The sequence below is a fragment of the Misgurnus anguillicaudatus genome, chromosome 12 (genome assembly GCF_027580225.2).
Source record: "Misgurnus anguillicaudatus chromosome 12, ASM2758022v2, whole genome shotgun sequence".
In the NCBI taxonomy this organism is placed as follows: domain Eukaryota; kingdom Metazoa; phylum Chordata; class Actinopteri; order Cypriniformes; family Cobitidae; genus Misgurnus; species Misgurnus anguillicaudatus.
The window spans coordinates 12,706,971-12,724,914 of NC_073348.2; the positions used below are offsets into that span (position 1 = coordinate 12,706,971).

At 36.9% G+C, this 17,944-nt stretch overlaps 1 protein-coding gene across 2 annotated transcripts in view; it reads right to left on the bottom strand.

Moving 5' to 3' along the window:
• The window catches only part of LOC129447561 (ephrin type-A receptor 5), an 89,271-nt gene extending 71,692 nt beyond the window's left edge, over positions 1-17,579 (bottom strand). The window contains exons 1-2 of one of the 2 annotated variants that reach the window (XM_055209321.2): positions 17,286-17,579; positions 14,350-14,414 (exon numbers count right to left, since the gene is read on the bottom strand). In XM_055209321.2, coding sequence (XP_055065296.1) covers positions 14,350-14,414; positions 17,286-17,379 — 159 coding nt within the window. In that variant the 5' untranslated portion in view covers positions 17,380-17,579. The remainder of the gene's footprint in view (positions 1-14,349; positions 14,415-17,285) is intronic. The other variant, XM_055209320.2, reaches the window with a different exon arrangement.
• Positions 17,580-17,944: the final 365 nt, after the last annotated feature.

Here is a 17,944-nt window from a genome sequence, read left to right on the forward strand (position 1 = left end):
TATTATTCTGCTGCTTTTTAACATTATGTGCATTGCGCGGACAGGGATTAGACTAGTCCTAAACTAGCATTTTTTTAAGAGCTGTACTCTTTGTTTTGCCTCAAAATGCACACAAGTAATGTTTTTAGTAAGGCATGCTTGTTAAAACTGGTTATGTTTCCTAATTTAACTAAGGCCTAGTTCTGGCTTAAGCTAATCCCTGTCCAAGAAACTGCCCCTATATCTCCAGGTTGTTTGTTTTAGGTTATTATGATTGACAGATTAAATAAAACTTTATTGCAAGCCATTTTACAATATTGCACCATGGCTCCAACAATGGTCATGAATTCCAAAGAGACTCAGATTTTCTTTATTTGTTTGAGCATCCAGCCATCGTAATATTCAAATCACAGTTTTTTTAAGGGGGGGGGGGGGGGGGGGTGCAGGACTGTTTGTCTCAAAAATGGCAGAAATGTGGTTGTGTTCAGGAAATGCAGTGTGATTGTTATTATTGAACCGTTTCACAGTTATTAAACTGAGCCGCTATTACAACGTGGACGTAAGAAAAAGCGTACCCAATCTGCAAACTAATGCAATTCTTAAATACAGAATTCCTGATGTTATATTGACCACAGTACAGCAATTCAATGTTAATTAATGTTTAACAAAGAGACCAGTGTGTCATGACCAAAAGCGTTCACTAATAAATTAAAATTACCATCAATCAATATCAATGAATATTCAAAACACATTTGCTGACATTAGCTGTATCTAATTTCAATATCACAGTTGAACACCTCCTTCTATGTCTGATTATCAGTTACAAAGGGATTAGAAATGACCACTTATAGCAAGTTGTAGGAGTACTGTAAAGTAAGGAAAAGTTTTATGTTAGCTATGTCATGTGAAATTGGTGTATAACAGTTACACAGGAGCTATTTAGCACAAGCTGTTAGTATAGTATCTGAAGCAAGCAAATCCCATTGCATCATGGCCGCTGATGTAATCCTTTTTAATCTCAATAAATAACTGATTTTATCGTGGAGATGACAGCAGAAGACACAACAATACAACTCAGTTTTGTTGAGGGGGAAGACTTTGGAAAATTGATGGACTTCACTGAGCCTGAATACACAATAGCAAGGGGGAAAATGATCATGTCAAGGTTGGAGCTAATGCATCAGAACATACCTACTGAAATGTTTAAAAAATATATATATATAACTCAAGACAATTACACATTTATGACCCATATTTAGCAGCATGAATGATAAAATTTGACTGTTTAATGCAAATATTAAATATTTGAAATGGATTATACATAAACACATGAATGTCTTTTTTACTACACTCATAATGGTGCCATGAAATAACAGTTTTTTGTTCCTCAAAGAACCATTCAGTCAACAAATGGCACTTAATGACAGTTATCATAAACCTGCATAAAATGTCATGATTATGCACACCCCTTTAAGTAAAGTGTTACCAGTCTTTTCAATACAAAGAAACTTTTTGAAGCAGAAAGGTTCCTCAGATGTTAAAGGTTTTTTATGGAACCATTCAGCCAAAAAAAAGGTTCTTCTGTGGCATTGTGAAGTTCCTTTATTTTTAAGAGTACATCTTCTGGTTGTTTCTTACTTTTAGACTCAAATCTATTATAAAACTGCCATTTAAACAACAGCCAAATAAGTTGTAGCGCACATCCCTGGTTTTCACTCTACCATTGTCTCTTTCTTGAGAATTATAGGCATTATGTTACATTTTCATTTCTTCAGCCCTAAATTTCACTCAGCAAGAAGTGATTATATTCAGCTAAGAGTCCGATGATGCTCCAGGAATAAAGTGATACAGAAGAGTGTATGTCAGAGGAAATGTGATTCTGTCATTCTGATTCTCTAATGTCTGCCAGTGTGGTCATGATCTGGTAAATTGCATTGGCAAAGCTGCAATTTAGAGAAAGTCACCACTGGAATGAAAATGGAGCAGTGCAAATTTGGATTATGCAGATTTTCAACCTCACACGTGAATATTACTAATTCCACAAACCCCCGGATGACAACATTTATGACACCCTGATAAAGATGAATAGGAAATTTCAAAAGGCTTTTATAAAAAATAACACATTGAAAATGAGATTGCACAAGGATGCGATGAACGTCACAGCTGTGTGTAGTTGATAACATGCATCATATCTGGATAAACATTGACGTGCCACACCTGGCCAGCAGCCTGGCGAGGGCCAAGTAGCAGAGATTAATGCTAAAACAATTCACACAATCCACAAACACTATCTGTAATCTTACAATAACTGTCACACAGTATGTCACAGTTAAAAAAATGTGTGCACTGTCAGAAAAAAATGTTGATGGTACCCTAAGGTTCCGTTTTTTACTTTTACAGGTATACTAAACATAGTATGATGTCGTAACTCTTTTAGTATTTACAGTATTGTGTACATTTATTTGTGTATTGTGTACCTAAAGGTACATTTAACAGTTTTAAGTCAGGAATGCAAAACTCGTCAAAACATGTATGTAGCACGTCATGTGTGTGGCTTGTCATGCCAAAATATGTGTTCACAGCGTCCTGTGAACCTATGTGCATCGCGCATTGTCAAAAAACCTGCATGCTGCAGACGCGGCGAAGGGATTTATGATAAAAGATGCACTCGTGTTTGCTAGATACTCGCTTAAATTCATGTGTAATCAGAGTTACGAGTTATGCGAGTGTCTTGCGAGCAGAGGTAGAAAGTAACGAATTACATTTACTCACGTTACTGTAATTGAGTAGTTTTTTTTGTGTATTTTTACTTTTTTGAGTAGTTTTTAAAATCTGTACTTTTACTTTTACTTAAGTATGTTTTATTTAAAGTATTGTACTTCGCTACATTTTAAATCATATCCGTTACTGAGTAAAAAAATATTTTAAAAAGCAAAGTGATAAAGACGCGAAACGGATGTAAATGGGCAGGGCCCGGGGAACGCACAAAAAGAACCATGGAGACGGACGAGACAGGCGCGCGCTACTGCAGACCCGCCTCAGTTCAAATCTTATGGAAGAAACCCCTGGTCATATTTAAGCGACCACTTTCCACTGACGCGAAGCGAGTGTTTCATTTCTATGAAAGGTAGGATTCATGCTCTTCAGTACGAAATTGCACGACGCGTTTTAATACGATGCGCATTATCTTCCGAGGTCTAGCAGCTTCGCGTCAAGTCAAAAGAACTTCAAAACGTCCTTGAGAATGCGCAGGTCATTAGACATTGCAGAGAGAGAGCGCGCGAGAGAGAGAGCAAGAGAGAGAGAGCGCGCGCGCACGAGACAGAGAACAATAAATGCTTTAAAAAAGCTTTTTATTTTATTAACTTTTTGTTATTGCACTTTAATTGTAAAGATGTTCCTACAATTAAAAACAACTAGTTTGAGATTTATATTCCCTTGTCGTTTTTTAACTATACTAGAATCCTCCACCTCTCCCCGCTGTAAAAAAAGTAACTTTTACTCTGAATAAAGTTAAAATGACTTACTTTTTACTTTTACTTAAGTAAAATATTATTAAAGTAACTTTACTTTTACTTTTGTACAATTTTTTAGTACTTTTTTGCTTGCGAGTATCGCGTGAGCGCGAACGTCACTTTTAAACCCTTTTGACACGTCTGGACCAGGCACGTATTTTGACATGACGCATCCCTGCTAAAAAAACAATAGACACCATCACAGAAATTCTAACGGTTTTATTGGGAATTTCATTGGTTCTAATGGAATACATGTATGGCCCAAAACACACTACAGTGTATTGGTCGTTGTTGGTCTCTAATGGTATGTATTGGTTCTATTGGTTCTATGTATTGGTTTTAATAGAATATGGCCCAAAACAAACTACAGTGTAGTGGTTTTAATGGTAAAAGCTAATGGTTCCTATTGGTATTTTAATGGAAACCATTATAATTTTCTGTAATTGTTTTTATCAGCAGAGATGATGCACATAGGTTCACATGATGTGGCAAATAGATATTTTGACATGACAGGCCACACACGACACCCCAAAAACAAATTTTTTATTCCTGCCTCCTCAGAAGAGAAGTCACGGCACGGCACTGTTTGCCCTGCTAACATTTAAATGGTACACAATTGTTCCTTAAGATACACAATAGTTCCTGAGGCTATACTATTGTACACAAAAAGGTACAACATTTTAATATGTTGTCATGAAGGAACAATAATTACCTTTGAGGGTACAGGCCTGGCAAACTCGACTCCTTTTAAGTATCCGGGTTATTATGAGTCACTCACTAAAGTGATCCGGGATGTGTGAGTCACTTGAATCACTTGAGTCAGTATTGCTAAATCGCCAAGGAAACTCAGTACAGACCCACTTGTAACCTGCTGATCCACGCGACTCAAAATTCTCAGAGTCAGTTCTCGCGCAGATCAGCCAGTTACGAGTGGATCTGTAGTGCGAGCGAAGTCTCATCAATAATGTTGAAAGAGGTTTGTGTGTGTGGTAGCGCTGTTTATGGTTTTACATTGAATTGTAGTAGGACTCAACTGATCCGGGTTAATGACACTAGAGACTCGCGACTCATGAGTTAATTTAAAGATCCTGGTTAAAGATCCGAGTGAGTCACGACTCAAACATGTCTATACCACACCAGTGACAGAAAAGTTACAGTTTAGTAACTTTCTGTGCCTTTTCTTTGACAGTGTATAGATAACAAAATATCAAGACAACGCTATCTGCAAATAAACAATGCATGACCTTTATCTCTTAACTATAAACTAAATTTAGTTAGACAGTTTTGAATTGAGTTTTAAAGCTGTTGGTTGCTGTTGGAGCATCAGTTATGCCTGCAAAATGATAAAGCTCAAAGTTCAATGCCATGCAATATACTTTCTTTAACATAATTCACTTTTTAAGGACGACAGAGAACGGCCAGTTTAGACTACAGCCCTCTACTTACTGAATATATGATGTTTTATAAATATTTTTAAGAGTTTTTAAATAACCTCTGCCCACAGGAATATACCAGTCACCAGTTAAGCTAAGCTGCTGTCGAATCACAACACACTAAACCAGCTACACAATCACAACTCGTTAGGTATTTCTGAAGGAGGAACTTCATAGCACAAGGACGACATCAGCTCCTTTATAGGACAGTGAAAACAGCGCTATAAAGAAATGTTAATTGTGTGGAAAAATACTGTGTTTTATTACACACGAAACATGAACACGTTATATTGCGCAGTCTGGAAATTAATTTATTTTCCTTAAATAGTTTTAAATGTTAGATTTGAATGTTAAAAGAATGTGTAACACTTAACTCTGATTACACACGAGTTTAAGCAATTACAGATAGTGTTTATATGGATTGTGTGAATTGTTTTAGCATTAATCACTGCTACTTTGCCCTCACCAGGCTGCTGGCTAGGTGTTACACATAAATGTTTACCAAGATATGATTCATTTATTTTCCTTAAATAGTTTTATATGATTGATTTGAATGTTAAAAAAATGTTCTGATGAATCAAGTTGTTTTACAGCAGAACATCTTCACATGGCAAATAGGATCTGAGTACTACAGATGGGAAATTGATTTTGATTAGAGGACTTTTAAATGTCACATATTATCAAATCTGAAATTACGTGGCTTTTTTCATGATAGTCAAATGCATACAGCCTGCTTGAAGTAGCTGTTATCTGAAAAGGTTTGCTTGTACTTCCGTAAAATCGTGATGGCCAAACAAACCACCAAGCAATATGGCACCATGTGAGAAAATGCGGTTAATCTATGAATGTCAGGAAACTAAATCATAGCACAGGCTACTGAACACCATTTATGTACGAGAACAATGGCTAATGTTCATTTATTCAGAAATTCCACAACAATTAGTTTGAATTTAGCTGTCCGTAAACATTTCAAAAGTGACTGCTTCAATGTGGCAGTTCAATGCCGGGTTCTTCAAGAAAGGGTTTGACCTCAAATCCACAACCCGTAAGTAAACACATTTTAAAGGGAAACTTCACCCATTTGCATTTAGCTTTGTATCGTTAGAACCCCAGTCATGTTTTTGAATGGTCGTGCATCATTCCCTCAGTTTCCCCTGAGACAGGAGAAATACAGATTTCAGTGAGGCACTTCCTTCTTTCAATAAAGTAAAAATCGTCATTTTGCATCATTGAAAGAAGGAAATCCTGTATCTTTGTTGAGTGCGAAAGACTTACAGACACTCATTCCTCATTTTTCCAAGGTGGGGGCTATGGATGGGACCCACTCATGCTACAGACCTATTACAGATCAGTGGGTGGGACTTACGAAAATATACGAACACAGACGGAAAAAAACTATCAGCCGCCATCTTTAGGCTAAGCTAAGCTAAACAGAAGTTGTGGAGCGAGTCAGACTTCATGTTACAATAACAGTGAAAGTTAATCAATATTATATGGAAGAGGGTGATTTCGCAAGCGTGTTGCTCTAATCCGCTGTTTATTGCACCTTTTATGAGCCACAATACAACAAAGAGCTGAGGCAGATGGAGGAAAAGATGCCAGAGGAGTAGGCCGGAGCCTGGGCTTCGGCTGAGAAGAGGAGCACGGGGAAGACGCCGCAACCCTCGGCCTCTGCTGCGTAGAGAAGCTCGGACTGATAGTGCCTCTACTCTTGCTGTGTGCTTTCTTTATAACATTTCTGCATCAGATAAGGATATGGACGTTTGTTTGGTGAATGTTTCCAGACAAGAGACCAACGTTGCGCGTGTTTGGACGTGTTTATTTCACAGACGTGTTTCGGCTTACGTTACGAGCAGACGCGCTGCGGAGTATATGAGCTTGGACAGGCTCTCGCTGTGTGCTTTCGGTTTAACATTTCTGGATCAGATAAGGATATGAACGTTTGTTTTGTGAATGTTTCCGGGTGTGTGGTTATTTCAAAGACGTGTTTCGGCTTACGAGCACAAGCTCCAAGAGCTGAGGCAGCGCGTCTGTGGAGATATTGTGCAGGGGACGCGTTTGTGTGGTGGATGCAGGGATAAACGGACGTCTGACTAAAGTGAGTGTTTCTATTTTCTTTGTTATACTAACGTGGCATTTATGTACACAATAGCATATCTGAGCGGTGTTTTATATGTCTATATTGTGAAAGCAATGAGGCCGTTATAACACAGATGTAATTACAGTAAACAAGAGACAAAAAGAAAATTGGTAAAACTAAATAAACATTTAAAATGCATACCCCACGTACTTCAAAAGACATTTGTACTGCAGATCTGACACCTCACGTTACTGTTTGAATAAGACTTTGCTACACACCAGACCAGAGTGTTATTGTGTGTAACACAATGTAACATCACGTTTAAAAGTAAGTCGTGATTGGTGTCTGTCAGTGGTGTTGGCTATTTTCTTTGTTTTACTAACGTGGCATTTTTGTCCACAATAGCATATCTGAGCCGTGTTCCGATTAATGGGAGTGGCTTGCAGAGCTGTGCATTGTGGTGCATAGTGGGAGTTGTAGTTTTTCATACAAATGTGCTCTAAAGTCACGTTCTATCTTTTCTCGGTCAAATAGGCACAAAATTCTAAATTTATGTTACATTTCGACTACAAATACGACCCACTTTCCATAAAGATTAATGTTCCTATCGATGAAATGGCCCTTTAAGTAGGGCTGCACAATTAATTGCACGCGATTGTCACATGCATCTTGTTGATTAGTAGTAAAGCGGCATCACCTGCTTTCAAAACCGGCTTCTGGTTGCCGCTTCTAAAAGCAGGTGATGGTGATTTACTACTAATCAATAAACCAGCTTTACTGACGAGGTGCGCTAGACAGTTGCATGCAATTTATCATGCAGCCCTAACTTTAAGTTACATTTTAGAGCCAGAGACAATTATGCAATGCTAACGTGATGCTAAAGTGTTGCTAATTGGATGCTTACGTGTTGTTTTGTAACGTTAAAGTCTTTGGTAGTCACAAATTTTAATAGAATATCTGTTGGAAATCAGACGTTGTTAGTTTTCTTAAGTTACAGACACCGGCCCTGTTGGTGCCTGTTTATTGAGTTAAACATGGTAAGGTTCAAATCTCTTAGTCTCTGTGTCTCTCTGTATCGGTTTACTAACCTAACATTTAGTGTACAGAAACGAACATTTAGTGTACTTCCATGGCTAACGTTATTTCAACTGCGTATTTCACTCATAAAACAAACAGCCAATCAGAAGAGTATGAATAATACTTATTGCAGGCCAAAACAACCTGTTCTTCACAAAGCTCCAGAAAGAGGAGCTGTAAAAATGATATAGTATTTTGGCACTTAAACTGTAAATATATATTCTTAAGGACATCATAACCTAAAATAAAACTCTCGAAAGCTTTGAAATATGGGACCTTTGAATTTAAAAACGTCATATGAAATAGTTCCATTGTTCAGTTGTGTTTTTGTTCCTTTTGGAGTTTTATTCCTTCTTAACAATTACAAAGCAAGCATGAACAGTTAAACGTTTCTGTTTATTTAGGTTTGGACATTAGGGCAATAGGACATTGAGTAAACAAAGATGAAGTCTAATTTTTGGGTGAACTTTTTCTTTAACAACATCAATCAGTAATAAAGATTACAAGAAAACAAACACATTTATTGTTCTGTTATAGTAAAACTGGGGTCAGGCATTTAAGCATAAAGATTTCTTTGAACTATCATCATTTAAACTCTTTTTCTAACCGTAATCCAGTCTCCCACTGAGTTTCTGGCTTTTCTCTCTAAATCTTTTCCTCCGATAGCTCAGCACACTTATTTTACACTGCTTTCTGCTCCTAAAACCTTCAATTCTCCCACTGTGAGTTAGTGTGTGCTGTAAGCATGCATTTACCCATAAACCCCAACTCCCACAGCACTCCCTCCTCTCATATCCGATGCTACACCACAGCGAACGAGAGAGAAAATGCGATAGCCCATTATTACCCACCATTTCCCTATCACAAGCCACCCCTGTCATCACGGCCCTAGGTGCATGGGATGTGGAGCCAAACAAGACTGACAGATGACAAAGAGTTCATGGCAAAATGTCTGCGTGAGAGGGTGGTGGGACGAGTAAATGTCACTTTTTCGGGGTGGATGGAGAGGTTCTTCTGGTAAGCGTAACATAAATGTGTTTTTGCCTTCGGTAAGAAAGTGGAGAAAGGACAGCGGTGCGAGCCAGAGGTGCCCTAGGCCTGCACAAAGCCCGGATTTAGCTGAGCTCCTGTAAACCGCTTCAATGACTTGGCAAAGCTGGTCTGCTCTCATGGCAGTTAAAGCGGCAAGAAGCAAGGGTTATAAAACAAACAAACTAGCGAGAAAATCGCTGGTGTTTTGTGGTCTAGCTCCAAGTACAGATTGCTGATTGTAGCGAACACCAAAAAGTCTAAAATATACAGAGTGTTTGGGGTGCGTTTCTTGACACCTGGCAGAAAAATGCATCTCCTATTAGCTCCTTTAGTTTAAACTTGGTTTCAGATTTCATGACTACATGTGTCATTCATTTTGTCAGCTGTCTGAAATAAACAATTATTTTTTTTATTTAATGCAAAAGAGTAAAATATGTCATGTAAAAAATCTGCTGTTTGAACTCCACCAGTTTTAGAACACAATGACTTCCTCAGCTTAAAGTCAGTATTTAGTGTTGACCTCTCTTGACTGAAGTCCTGGAGTCATTAGGATTAGGATTTTATTTTATTTAGGTTTAAGAAAGCCTGCAGATTCCTGCTTTTGCTCAAATGTAAGAGGAGCTCACATTAAATACTACACACTTCAACTTAGAATTTTATTCTGATTTGTAATACTCCATAAATGTTATGTTTTTCCTGGTGTAATGTAATAATGAGACTGAGAAATTATATACATGGTGTAAGCTGCATCTTAATGCCAGGTACAGGGCAGAAGCGTAAAAGCCCTTGCTGTTTAAACATTATGCTGCCTTCTAATATACTTCATTGTTGTCGACGAGCAGATAAGGCCATCCCAAAATGCAAAAAAAAGATAAAAAATAATAATAATGTCTGATTACATTATTTAAAAATTATAGAAACATTTAGGAAATTTCTAAAATTCAAGCTTATCGTAAATTGATTTTTAGTTTCTATCAACTGTAATTACAGTAAATTGTACTGTATTCAGTGCCTAAACTAAAGGTTTATACTTCAGGCCCTAGGGGTGGAAAGGGACCAAAAAAATTTAGTGTGAGTACAGTAAAAAGTACCTGTCCTAAAATCTACTTAAGGAATATTCCACTTTCACAAAACAAAAATCTCCATGTCATCCAAGAAGAAGAAATTAAGTTTTTTGAGGAAAACATTCCTTTAAATGTGCACAATGCGGAGTGAACAATGTTTGAAAGCCAGTGTTGATATTTAAAATCACCTAAACAAACATGGCAAAAGAAATGCGTTTTAAAACATAAACAGGGTAGGGATGCTCACATTGACCGTTTAACCATTAACCGAAGGTAAGAATTTATGACCGATTAACATTATCAGTAAAAATAAAAAAATATTTGTTAATACATTGTTCGTGTCGTCATGAGCCGACAGACATTTCGCCACTTTTTCTATCTTTAATTTGTGAATGTCCTGTAAATGACACAAATTATTGCTGCCCTGACGGTCTGATAAAGTAATCATTTGTATGAGAAATCATTTGTATGCGTGTTTGGAAGCTGAACGGAGACGCACGCGTGTCCGCGCAAGATGACACGGTCCGTCTTGCGCACATCCGGACAGACGTTCGCTGATGGCCTCGGACCCTGTCCATAAACATCTCTTTTTTTTGCACAAACGGAGAAAGACGACGCAAAAGCAAAACTTTCTGAAAAGCATCCTGCTTTAGAAATGACCACTGTGGTAGATGAAACGGAGACAATCTGCCCTTTGGATATTAATCCTCTGGACTGATCGCGTGCTTTTTAATAAGGTAATGTTGCGTGAATATCTGATAATGTATGAATCCTGGTTCTGTTGTTGATCTGGCGCTGCTGTTTCCACATTCAAATTAAATCTTTTGTATTTACTAGTTCACAAACAACCGTCAACTGTATTTTTACTCAATGACAATTTCATATTAAAATCTTATAAGTTAACGGTTAATGTTCGGTTTAGAAGCTACGGTTGTCGGTCGGGAAAATTAACTGATATGAGCATCCCTAAAACAGGGCCTAAGTAGGCTTGAGACTGGTCAATATTTGGATGTTGCTGCTGGTTGAGATGTTAGTGAGACCCAAAGAGGGTGTTGTTCACCCTAGTCCCTGGGTCCCAACACCCCAGTATAGTAATGGGGACACTATACTGTCAAAAAGCACCGTCCTTCGGATGAGACGTTAAACTGAGGTCCCCAAGAGTAGGGGTATTCCCTGGCACTGGGCCAAAATTTGCCCATTGGCCTACAAATCATCCCCATATATTGATTGGCTATATCACTTTGTCTCCTCTTCACCAATAAAACTGGTGTGTGGTGGGCGTTCTCATAAAAGTGCTACATAAATGTAAGAAATTATTATTATTATTTTTATTGAATATTATTCTCCCCTAATCCCATTTGCGAAGAAAATGTTAAAACAAGTTGAGGAAAAAAGTAGCGCAATAAAAGTACTGTTACACACTATACACAGGTAAAAGTAAAGGTAGACTATATAATTATTAAATAAAGTATAATTTCTAGAAAAAAGTAGCTTATTACAGTAACAAGATTATTTGTAGCTCATTCCTTCACATCCCATGTCAGGCACTACTGAGTTTCTAAAACTGCTGGGCTGCTAAACCCACCTCACTCTCCAGAGGCTTTGATAAATTAATATAATTGTTGTCCAAAAACATCCCCAACCTCCCGAACACCAGCATCTCCTCCCTAACTCCCACAATCAATCCAAAATCGACCCACTGCTATACTCCTACTCCCACCCATGCTCAAATCTGTCTTCTGCTATAACCCTTAGCCCAAAAAGCTGATTACATAACTGTATTCTGTTTCACGTGGGAATACTGTGACTAACTGCAATGTTTATGAATCTGCGATTTTATGAACATAATATTATGTTTGTATACATACACATGTGACACTTTCCTTGTACATTCTGTTTTGGTCATGGGTTTAATTTTTAGCTTTATTAGCCTCAGTAGTTAGCGCATGCTGGTAGTTGCCAAAACTATTCCATTATGTAGCCAAAAGCTTGTTTCGCCCTATAATGGCTATTTTAAGGTAGCCATGTTAATGGTTAACTTGCCTGAACTTCATGATTTTTTTTTTTAATAATACAGTACAGTACAATAACTCAATGTAAAAAAAATCTAAATAATAGTACAGTCTCATTCTGCAACTAGCTTCTATATTATTTTATAAATAATGTATATGTAAAGACTCAACGATCAGAATTTCTGTCTAAACATAAGCAATAAAATAGGATTATTATTTAACAGATATAACTAAAAAATAATGGCAGAATATACAGAGTCAACATTCAAAGATTTAAAGCTACTAACCTCACTCCAGTAAGTTAAGTAATGCCAGCTAAATTAATTCTTTGTTTAATAAATAACATTTACAATTTTGTACATTTGTGTTTGTACAATTTCACATGTTTAACATGTTTTTTAATTTCCAATTAAAATTAAAATGAGGAAGAAAAATCTATCTAGCCCGACCACACTGACTCCATTAGGATTTTTCATACAAATAAGACAACTCTATCAATATTCAATATGTTCTCCATAATCCTGGCTAAAATCCCAAGCTTGCTGACATAATCCTCGACTGCAAGGGTCGCCCTAAAGTAATTTTAACATCCAATAATAGAGCAAAAATCACTTTATCTCAATAGCCATTGAGAGGGATGTGAATAGCCCTCTGCTGTATTTGACATTGATTTATCGCTCCCCAGATTTCATGCCATATTCAGGATATCATGAAAGGATGTTTGTATTTCCATCTGAAAAGAGGCATAACAAGTGTTATTCAGCGTGCCTGGAGACTTTGGGATCTATTGCTGGCCTGTATTGTTGAATAGGAGGGCAGGTGCAGGTAAGTACGATGCAAGTGCTCTTTTTGCGTCCTCGCAACAGGAAACTGAATTAAGCTATAACAGCACACTGTGTCAACACTGCATCCAGCCTGCATGAGATTAAACAAAGGCCTCCAAACACCAGCTGGGGTGGGTACCGTTATAGCACGCTGCTATCAAGAATGAAGAAATTATAATGTTTGTACAGTCATAAAGCTAATGTATTGTTTGAGTCTTGAAATTCAAGCGGCGGCCCAGCAGGGGCCCAAATGTAGCAATTTTGCTTCTTATATTGCTTGTTATTATACACTTAAGTCAGAGTAGATGACATTTTAATTTGATGGCAATGAAAATAAGGCTGTGGGGGGAGAAAGTTTGTTCAATAAGTTGGATTAAGACTTAGTGTGTGTGTTCACTACTCACTGGGATGGGCTAAATGCAGAGGTCACATTTCAAGTATGGATTACCAGTTGACAATCACGTCACTTTTACTACTTATATTTTAGAGTTTGATGGCCTTGGTCACTATTTTCTTTCATTCATGTACAGAAAATCAGCAGCTTAAGACTCTTCAAAGTATCTTCTTTTATATTAATGGAAGAAAGAAAATTACAGTATATGTCTTTAAACGACATGAAGATGCAAAAACTTTCAAAATTGTCTTTTTATGGTGAAATGGTGAATCATATCTTTAGCAAACTGTACAAGCAAGCAAGGACTGGATGATGTCATGATCAAATGTTAACATAACACAGATTCTTGTTTCTAGGGTGTAAAAATACCCACTCCCGTCTGTGCTAACAGCAAGATTTTGACAAACCTAAAGTCATGCTGGGATATTCATTTTTCTGTTTCGTTACTTACTTCCTTGACAGTCTGTCAAAAACAAACAAGATATCTTTTTTTGTTTATTCTGAAAGCTTTCTTCATATTTTTCTTGGTATTCTGGACGTATTACAAATGAAAAAGAAAATTGAGCTACGTATACAAAGTTGTCCATTTGTCATAAAAAAATCCCATTGTTCAATGGGCTTTCCAATCAGCTGGACAGACAGAAATAGATGACATTCAGATGGTCAGAAAGGAATTAGAGCAGCGAGTTAAGTGTGTCTTTGTGCCTTTTTGAGAATAAAAGAGGGCTTTTCCTTGATCTTCATTTGTTTCTGACCTGTTGTACTTGTCTGTCTGTCTCTCACTCTCTCTCTCGCTCTCTCTCTCTCTGCAGTGCTCTATCCATGTTCTATTCTTTTTCATTATGAAACCGTCTTTTGGCGTCAAGGGAATTGGAGACCTTGAGATGTTCCCCTAAACCAGCAACAAAAAGCAGAGACAGAAAAATATGTGGAACTCACCCCATTCTTTGGGTAGGCAACCCACCCCAGGTCGCCAATTACAGAGCGAGAGTCCAGCAGGTTCACTGCAAGAGGAAATAAAACAGGGGACAAATCAATGATCAGGCAAAATCAGGAAAAACTGATTTATTATGTATACATTTTTTATTAATGAATTCCTTGCAATGCATGTAACCAAAGAATCTGACATCACAAACATGTAAATCTCTAAAGTCCATGCAAAGTTGTGTTTACATTGTATAAGCTATATAATTATGTTGCTATTGTATCACTGTCTAATCATAAAAAATAATTATATGCAAATCAATACAAATAAATATGACATCACAATACTGATGTGTAGGTTTCAGAATGTTTCTGTATTCAGAAAATAATGACTATAGGAAGTATTAAGAGAATTGTACACTTGCATTATCTATGCCCTTGGTTAAATGTTAGGGAATACAATATGTGCAATGCATCTTTAAAAAAATCCTGTCCTTTTGATTATTGTGTTAAGTATTTGATACACAGGACAAGTCACCCTGGGTCTTCTTTATCTGCTGAAACCTTTTACAAACGGCCACGGCCACAGCTAATTAGATGACCTTTACATTCACAGTCCGATCAGGGATGAATTTTAATTTGACATTGTGTTTTGATCAAAGGTTGCATGGCGAGACTATTTAGCATGTTTGAGAATGAGATGCTGTAAACAAACACCGTCAATGCTAAAAATCAAAGACAGATTTAGGTAAGGAACAGTGAGTTCATTTTATATGGTTTTACTAATTCAGGATTGGCTTTCCTCTTTGCGCCTCAATGAATAACACCATCAGACGCGTCATGGATGACTATTATTGATCTTACATGTTACGTAAGCTTATGTCTGAAACATACTGATTTGTAAAAAAAAGAACAGATTTGCAATAAATACACTTTATAAATCGTTCAATAATACACTACATTTAAAACTACATTTTAAACCAAATGAAATTGGTGGCCCATTTTAATGTCTCTGAATGAGGTCTAAATGTGTTTTGTTTGAGTGACAGACATTGATGTACATTGTCCTACTTAAATTGAAAGATTTCCTGGGGAAAGTCACTTAAATCTAATTAGCACAAAGACGTACAGATCTGAACAAGATTAAAGAGAAGTGTCGTCCATGGCGACAAAAGTGGAGACGTGCAAATCATACATATGTTCTCACAGTTGATCAAGTACACTTTGGAGGAATGTTTTTCTAAATTTTAGGAACAAAGGATTGGTGTATTTCTTTACAAATGAACCTTTACTCAGGCAAAAACGTGCCAATGCTGCTTTGTCTTTGCTTTGTGTTGAAACACCCAAGGTTAAACCGTAAATGTTAGATGATTTATTTGAAGTGTTCTGGGACTGCAGTGTTATGCTACTGAGTTTATTCGCGTAGTTCATTGCTCTCGAAATCGACAGGTTTGTTCGAATCTCGCTATACTTTGTGCAGCTATTGTGATTTTTTCAGTAACCGTCATCCTTCTGCTGGGCCATTATGCCAGTCTGTGTGGGCACCGGCGCGCCCTCCCCCCATCCTGTTCCCTATTTTTATTGTCCCATCCTTAGCGTGCAATCAATCAACTCATCCCCAGACATCACCGCAGTGTCCATATGCTGACTTCAACCGCTCATTACAATATTTACATATTCTATAGGCCAAGCACTTCAGCCAAGTGATAAATTGCAGCATATCAATTACAGTAACAGATCATGTGTTGACATATCCCACAGTGACAGTAGTGAAATAATTGCTTTGCATTTTAGTTAAATAGTCAAATTACTCCATAAGAAGTATATACATGTACAGGAAAATAAAAGTAAATAGTCCAATATGGAAATTTGTAGTCAATGCCTCTTGATGTTCGATCACTACAAAGCAAATTTCGGGAACTTTACATTTCCTTTGTTTCTACGCCTGTAATGCAATTTCACCTTCCCACGTTGCACCGCATTCTCTGTGTATTGTAATTATATTAAATAAGATATAATTTACAAATCAAAACAAACATTTCAAAAACATTAACCTGCAACAAAATAACATTTATATATTTATAAACCTTGGTGGAAGAGCTTCAGTAAAAACTGTACGCTCTTTCTGCATTGAGCTGTAATACCTGAACTATTTGTCAATGGTTCAGTCATTCGTCAATGATTCAGTATAATGCAATTCAGATTTTTTTTGCAGGATTCAATAAACAAGTTCAAATAGATGAGAAATTAAGGCAATGCACAGTACATCAATTATGTCTGAGGTTTCAGTAAATGTGCAGTGGTGAGTTGAGATGTTTGAAGACCACCTGGCTGGATGTTTGGTGAGCTGATGTTTATAAACTTCTGCTCTATTAAATATTGTGTAATGTTAAACTATTTCTGCTATAAGGATTGCCTATTGTATAAAATTCTACATATATTATGATGTTTATGATAAAAAGTCATACACACATAACACAAAATAAAATATCATTGGAACCAAGTTACAGCATAACCTATGTTTATCTTATATTATCTATCTATCTTTCTATCTAGATAAAAATACTTAGAACCTTAAGTGGTTTGACAGTCTAATGCCACTAAAGCACCACAAAAATATTGTACTTTTATTATGTTTTTTTTTTCCCAAAAAAATCTAAATAATAATTTTAAGTTGATCCTAATAATAAGTTGATCCTTAGAGCCTATAATGTAACGACAAGACCATCATCTCCAAAAGTATCATATAACTTAGTCTAGAAAATTAAAACTATAGATAGTAAAATAGCTCTTGATAAGAAGATGGCTCTGTTGTCGGCTGCACCAAAGACCCACTGAACAAATGTTAAGTCGTTTCTTAATGCGACTGCAATGACTGTCAATTCAACATTTATATATATATATCTCTACAATATAAACAACCTATTCAGAAACATTTCCCAAAGTCTTACCTTCATTACTGGGAATGCCGAAAGTCCTTAACGCGCCGAGATTGAAGACGCAAATCCAGGCATGAATGTAACTCCACCGCGAACGCATACTCATTTACTGATGAAATGTCAACCGGATGAATGTACTGAGATCACATCAGTACTGAACCGATCCTACGACAGCTGGTAAGGACATGAGGGTAGATTATAACAGATACGAAGAGGAAACACACATTTGAAGGAAGAGAAGCGACGCGCACGTTGCGCTGCGTGTTGAAGCGCGCTCCGGTTTGAGCTGTCACACGACGACACAGCAGACAGCACGAGGGGGAGGAGGAGGAGTAAAGCATCACCGCTCTCCAATAGACATCAATGACTGAACATGACACTAGACACTAAAGCTGTGAAAGTGTATATCTAATACATTTTTATATAAATATGTAAAAAATTACACATATATGAAATGTGGCTAAATAAATTATCACTTTCTAAGATAGATAGATAGATAGATAGATAGATAGATAGATAGATAGATAGATAGATAGATAGATAGATAGATAGATAGATAGATAGATAGATAGATAGATAGATTGCATTATCTACAAATTCTACATGTAACCAAAAACTACAACAAATGTCAGATATCTTTATTAACAGAGCATGTGTGATTTAAGCTTGCA